The 7,369-nt window shown below is 47.1% G+C and overlaps 1 protein-coding gene across 2 annotated transcripts in view; it reads left to right on the forward strand.

Moving 5' to 3' along the window:
* The window catches only part of ESR1 (estrogen receptor 1), a gene marked incomplete at its 3' end in the record, with an annotated part of 250,975 nt that extends 244,112 nt beyond the window's left edge, over positions 1–6,863 (forward strand). For both annotated transcript variants that reach the window (XM_084257024.1, XM_084257025.1), the window contains exons 7-8: positions 1,402–1,585; positions 6,629–6,863. In XM_084257024.1, the coding sequence (XP_084113150.1) occupies positions 1,402–1,585; positions 6,629–6,863 (419 nt within the window). The remainder of the gene's footprint in view (positions 1–1,401; positions 1,586–6,628) is intronic.
* Between the last annotated feature and the right edge of the window lie 506 nt (positions 6,864–7,369).

Below are 7,369 nucleotides of genomic sequence, written 5' to 3' on the forward strand. Positions count from 1 at the left end.
TGGATAGAGATAAGAGCAAAAACATGTTGCTAAACATGCATCCGCTGGAGAAAAATCCCACCTGGTCTGCTCCCTGTAAGAGGGTGTGATTAGGTAGGATGGAGCTTTTTTCTGGAGTATTTATTTATAGACCATGCATCCTAGTGGTCCCAAGATAAGACATTTCCCTCTCTCCTTCCTCTTGCACTCAGGCCTTCTCGCCTCTTCATCGCTCACCTACCTCCGGTCCTGTAGCACACAACTTAGTTGAATGGCTGGGATTATTCAGTTGCAAGTAACAGAAACCCAACTCACACCACCTTAAGCAAAAAGAGAATGTATGGACTCATGTGCTAGAAAGCATAGTGCAGATGCTCAAGGTGAAATGGAAAAAGGAAAACATGGAAGCAGGCCTTTGGGGCTCAAGCCAACACCTTCCAGCTCCTATACACGAGCACCTCTGCTTGGTGTGGCCTAGCGGCTCCATTCTGCGGACAAGAACCCCATGTGATAACTGGGCATGGAACCCTGTTCCAGATAACATGAGTCCCACATTCTCAACCTCTCACCCTCCCAACCTAGCAACCTAGAAGAAAGAATTTCTGTCTCCTATTTTCCATACACCATCCCCACAAAAGCTCTGGGCTAATATTCCAGGAGAATAGAGTGGCCCTATTGTCTAGTTTGGGTTTGAGTCTCCCTGTGGCCTGAGAGTAGACTCTATTAGCAGAAGAAAGGCAAGAGGGGAAAAACCTGCCTGGCTTTGGAAAAAATGGCAGTTCTGTAAACCTTTCAGTTGAGGATGAAAAGTACAAAGACCCCCAAACCTGATCTGAAATGTAACAGCAAATTAAATCCTACCTGGAGAAATTACTTGTCAGTCACTTAGCAGATCATTTTCTCTCTCTCTGTGCACCTGGCCCAGAGTGTCCTGCTTCCCTAGTCTCCATTGTAGCACACAGTTGTGGAGTGAAGGTGTGGGGCTCCCTCCTCAGCCCCGCTTTGTCCTGCGGAGTGATCTGAACAGCTTAATGCATCTCCCTGCCCTTTGGGTTTTCCTGTGAAAAGGAACAATAATGCCTCTCTCGTGGGTTGGTTGTCCAGTTAATGGGTTAGTTTGGTATCAGACCTGTTGGCCTAGGGTTGCACGGGGTCACCATTTCAGCCCCCAAGGTGGGCAGTGTCTTCCCTGAGAATCTTAATGACAAGTTCTGGAAGTTGGCCTCCAGGCAGAGGCCTCGTGAGTGTCACAGACGTGTATATTCATGGGGAACTTTGCAGAGTTGCCTGGACCAAGTAGGTCCCCGGCTTTCTCATTGCTGTTCAGGAAGCGAGGGCATGCACTGGCTCAGTCTGCCACTCAGACCCCAGCCTCCAAGACCTCATCCTCGCTGAGACTCTCTCTCCTCTGCACATTTTCAGGAGTGTATACGTTTCTGTCCAGCACCCTGAAGTCTCTGGAAGAGAAGGACCATATCCACCGTGTCTTGGATAAGATCACGGACACTCTGATCCACCTGATGGCCAAAGCGGGTCTCACTCAGCAGCAGCAGCACCGGCGCCTGGCCCAGCTCCTCCTCATCCTCTCCCACATCCGGCACATGAGGTGAGGCACCATCTGGCCCTGGGAGACCCGTAATGCCAGCAGCCCCCAGACAGGTTACAGCTGGCCCAGGAAGGCCCGATGCCTGGGTACAGAAAACGCCCTCTGAACAGACCAGCCACATGATAAGCAGAAATGCTGTGGGGAGACAGTGCGGTGTGGGGTGTGGAGAGTGTCAGACTTGCTGGGGCTTGGGGCGAGGGCAGGGTGGGATCCCTAGAGGAAGTGATACTTATGCTCAGATTGGAGCCTGTGTGAGGTCTTAGCGGGAGGAGTGTGCGGTGCATGTTGCGGGGTGAGGGCAACGTTTGGTCATTCACTCAGTCCCGTCCAATCCGGGGGAGGCCGTGAGCACCCATCTTCTGGAGGCACTGGGCACCTCCGTTCTCCTCCCTGTGTCATATGCTCCCCATTTACGCTTGGAAATGCTAAATGAAAGACTCTCGATCCAGACGCCTGATGGAGTCACTGTGGGCTTCTCCATCCTTCCCAAATCCCGTCTTGTCATTCCCTGATCTAATTGCCATTACTCTAAGCTGGGTCACCATCAGTCTGGATTTCTGCAGCAGCCACCTAACATGTGTCCCTGCCTTCGGTCTTGACCCTGTCAAGTCCATTATCCATGAGATAGGCAGAGCCATCATGCCAACACCAAATCTGGTCATAGTGTTCCTCCTACATAAAACCTGGAAATCATTTCCTTTGCTTTTAGATACAAGGGTAAACCCCTTCATTTTACTTATGTGACTTCTTAGGACCAAATCCCAACTTAGCTTTCTAGGATTTCCTCAGAGTCTGAGCTCCAGTTATAACCAACTGTTTTGTGAGTCACGGGGTGGGTCTCTTTGGGCTGCAGATTGGCTGGGCAGGGCTCTTGGCAGGGCTCACTCTTGCGAGTGGGTCGCTCATGCAAGCTCGTCAAGACTGGAAGCCTGTGCTTAAAACCACAGGTCTAGAGGTTGGCCAGGTGACTCTGCCTCACTCGCTCCAGGTGACTCTTGCCTTCCCTGTCCCCACAGATTGTCTAGGACATGTGCTCATACATGTGGCAGAGGCACGAGAAAGTAAACTTATTTGGGCAAATACATTTTAACCTTTTAGTTAAGTCATGTCCACTAACATTCCATTGAGCTAAGAAATCACATGATAAAATCAAAGTCCAGGGCAATGGATGCATGGCCCAGAAGTGAATATTTCTAAACAGTGGGCTAGTCTGGACATAACTTGGGTAACACTCCTTACAGGAAGCATGTCCTGACCATTAACACCTTGTTTGGACTTACATCCTGATCTTGCTGATTGTTACTACCCATTTCATAACCTTTCTGCTCCCAGACTATAAACTCTGGTGCAACTGGTCTTGCTAACTCTGTGTGCCCACTGCCACCAGCACAGGACTTGAGACACAGTGACTATTCAGTATTATAGGAGCTAAGGACTTACGTAAGTAGAAGAGGGCAGGTGAATGTGTAAGTGGCCTGACTTCTGTTCTACATGGTTCTAAATGGCTGTGTGGCATGACTGCCCAGAGGCTTAGTGGTGCCATTGCCATAACAGGACTCAACCTGCATGGAAGAGGTGGAGAAAGTGGTGGATTCTTTTTTTTTTAAGTTTATTTATTTATACAAGAACCAGGGTACAGGTCAGATGTGTGGGAGGGTGAGAGGATTCATCAGAGACAGAGCAGGGAACAGAACAGGCAGACTGACGAAATACACTGCTGAAGGGAGCAGCGGGCGCGACAGGAGAGGTCTGCCGTGCCATGTGGGCATCTCCGCTGCGGGTGGGGATCAAACCGGCACTGCAGAGGCTGCGGACAGCTTCACAGCGCCATGCTCAACCACCTGTGCCACCAGGGAAGCCCAAAAGTGGTCGATTCTTTACTATAAGAAGCTCACAACAGTGAGAGGCAGCAGTGACACTTGAAGGGAAGGGACCCAGGCAATGCTGAAGTCTCTAGGGCCTTGACTTCACTCAGAATCTAAGAAAGAAAGAGTCCCTTTCGTACTGGCTGTCGGGAAGGGCATCCAAAATGAGTTAGATTAATTTTCAAGAGAACTTTAAACCTGGAGACTCTATGTCAATGGCATGAAGTTTATTCCATGGTAGGGCTCACCAGGTAGAGTAGGGGATTGCATTCGGAGTCCACATTTCCAGTATTTTCCCGTCTGTTTCTTTTGCTGAATATTGCAAAGAAACAGGGAATGGGTCATCTTGTATCCATTTTTCTGAATGAGAGCGTAACCTTTCCCTTGAAGAAAACACATTAGCTGTTACTGTGAGCTAGGAATTTCCATGGCATGGTGGAAGCCATGTACTGCTGAGGAAAGTTTCTATGTGTTGGTAAGAATTGCTAATTTTCAAATCCATTAGCTGCTCATCAGCATTAGCAAGCTAATTAGTTAATACCACATGTATTTGCACCGAACATACAGGCTTTGCTAGTTTTCTGGCAACACATGGTTGAGGGCAACAGCAGGGAGCCTTGTAGAGTTTCTGTTGTAATTGTATGAAAAGCTGAAGAAAGGTTGCTTCTTTCTCTCTCTCTCTCTCTCTCTCTCTCTCTCTCTCTCTCTCTCACACACACACACACACACACACACACACACAAACACAAATATTTTGGTGCCTCATTACAGCCTATATAAATCACAGAACTGTTTTATTAAGTTTGGCCCCAGCCATATGCTGTTACTCAGAGAATTTAGCATTAGTCCTCAGCTGACTGTATATGTGCACCATTAGGTTGCATGAGGAAGACAGTGTCAGAACTGGGGACAGGGGCCTTTTAACTTCAACAACATTTTAAATTAACAAATGCAATAAACCAAAATGTCACCTGAAGGCGGTTGTGTGGTAGTGTGTGGTAGGCCAACCAGCTCCGATGTCCTTTCTTCCTGGCATGTCTCCAACTGGCGCTGACCCAACTGAAAATACCAGTATTTTCTAGGAAATTCTCTTGGCCTTGCCTCCTCATGATACCGAATTTTTTAAAGGATATTTCAAGCTAAAGGGTGGAGTTCTTCCCCCTGCCCAGTGGTGCAGTGGGGAGAGAGCAGAGCTTGGCTGGCGGAGGGGTCCAGGGAGGAGAGCAGTCCAAGGAGAAATCCCTCATTTCCTGAAGCCCATCTGTCCCATCTTTTCTGAGCGTTTAACATGTTCTTGGTACTGGTCGAAGTCTACAGAATGGACAAATCTTTGCCCCTCATGCAACTTGCACTGAGTGTGCTGGTGTGATATGTGTGTCTGTGTCCATGTGTGAGTGTACACTTGAGAGGATGAGAATAAACATACATGTATACAGATGTACATAGAAGAATAAACATAGATTATGCATTTGCAGGAGAGTAATACGATGAGAAGACTAAATATACATACACAAACAGAAGCATAAACATAACATACACATAAAGTAATGTACACATATATTGTGCATGTATGCATAAACACTCATGCACACATATAGAAAACACATACACATGTAAAATAAATATATATACATCCATGCATAGAAGAAACACACAGATGCATGCATGACTGAAGAATAAACATGCATACGTAGAAGAAGCACTCATACAGGCTTAGGATAATAAACCTACAAAGAATAAACATACACATATACATAAATAGAATAAACATACATGCATAGAGCATGCATACTTACATGTATGTGTGCAGACAAGCATTGAAGAATAAACATGCATGCACATGTGCACACATGAAGGGTAAATGTACGTGCATGCAAGAAGTTCTGGGTGGGAAACAGAGTCATGTGAAAAAGGACAATGGATGAAGCTGCAGGGGCTGGAGGCAATGCCGCCAAGAGGTCGCCTTTCAGAGGAGGTTGCCTTTGAAGATCAGGTGGAAGCACAGCCAGGCAGAGAAAATAGCCAGTGCAGAGATTCTGGGTGTGGAAGTGAAGAACTTAGGGCTTTCAGAGAACAGAACAAACACCAGTGTGGTGAAATATGGTGGGGGGCAGGGGGTGTCCAGGGAGAGAGGTGCGCCTGCTCTGAGAGGGAAACCACCTCACTAAAATCTTGGAAAGAAATTCATGGGAAGAAATTTAGACTTCATTCTGAGTTACATGGGAAGCAACACCAAAGTTTTAAACAAGGGAAGTTCTTGAACTGTTTTACACATTAAAAAACAAACATAAAGCCGTGTGGAGATTCCCCAAACTATTAAAAATGGAGCTTCCATATGACCCAGCAATTCCACTCCTAGGAATCTACCCAAAAGACACAAAAATATTAATTCAAAAGGAAACCTGCACCCCTATGTTTATTGCAGCGCTACTTACAATAGATAAGATGTGGGAACAACCCAAATGCCCAAAAATACATGACTGGATCCAGAAGGTGTGGCATCTATACACAATGGAATATTACTCAGCAATCAAAAAGATAAACTCATGCCATTTGCAGCAACACAGATGGAGCTGGAAGGGATTAGGCTCAGTGAAATAAGCCAGAAGGAAATGGAAAAATAACAGATGGTTGCATTTATGGCAGGAACGTAGGGGAAGCAAATAAGGGACCAGTGAAAAAATAATTATAATAAATTTAAAAAAATGAGCAGGCAACTATTAATCAGAGACACTGCAGGGGAGGGTGAGGGAGAAGTAGCAAAACAGGGGAGGGAATATCTTCTTGCACAAGGGACTATGGTGAAGGTGCATGGGCGAATTGGTGGTGGGAATTTTACGTGAAGGACACCTGAGAGGAGATAGCATGCAATGTACAAAAAGAAGAATGATGTCAATTATATATAAAATTAAATTAAGAAACAAAACAAACAAAAACCGTTCAAAGTGCCCTCCTCGCTGGCCTTAGAGCTCCTCTATTCTCTTTTTAGATGTGATGGTGATGGGGAAGGAAATCCCCTGATAGAAAACCCTAAAACAGTTCCTTAAGCAGGAAGGAAGCTCACTTTTCAGTAACACAAGTCACTCTGGTGTTTTCCTGCCTGCCCCTTCCCCGGGGAGTAGACAGTTCTGGGCTTGGGGGTGGCCTCAAGGGGTTCTGTTTGTCTTCCCACCCACAGTAACAAGGGCATGGAGCACCTGTATAGCATGAAGTGCAAGAACGTGGTGCCGCTGTACGACTTGCTGCTGGAGATGCTGGACGCGCACCGCCTGCACGCCCCGGGCCGCCACGGGGGCACGTCCATGGAGGAGATGGGCCAGGGACAGCTGTCCACCGCCGGCTCGACGTCCTCAAGTTCCTTGCAAACATATTATATCGCCGGGGAGCCAGAGAATTTCCCCACCACAATCTGAAGCTCCCCGGCTCCCCCAAGGTTCTGAGAATCCCTGCAGCATTTTACCGACGTCATGCACCACGGTAGCAAATTCCACCCTGCACACACTCCAGCATGCACCCACCGCCACGGCTGCGTGGCTGTTCATTTGCTAGCTCAGTTCTTAGTGGCACGCCTTCTTCTGGGGACAGCCAAGGGATTCCAGGGCTAAACTCTTTGTACCAGTTCTCTTTCTCCCTTTGCCACTTGCTAAGCATGAGGATTCCCGTAGCTTCTCATAGCTACACTCCCGAGTCTACCAGCAAGGGCTCAGCTGACTCTGCTTTTAAGCTACCTGTTGAGGCCCAGGTCTGGAGATCAGACATTTCATCTTGGTGAAGCACTTTTTAATGAATCTAAAAAGAAGCCACAGGAAGGAATGGAAATGGGCTCTTTCAGTTGCTGGCTTGGAGAAAGCTAGGTCCAGGGATCCTGATACACCCTCTTGCATTCCTACAGTAATTTATCATTTAGTTTAAATAATAC

This window comes from Talpa europaea, assembly GCF_964194135.1.
Source record: "Talpa europaea genome assembly, chromosome: 2".
Classification (NCBI taxonomy): Eukaryota; Metazoa; Chordata; class Mammalia; order Eulipotyphla; family Talpidae; genus Talpa; species Talpa europaea.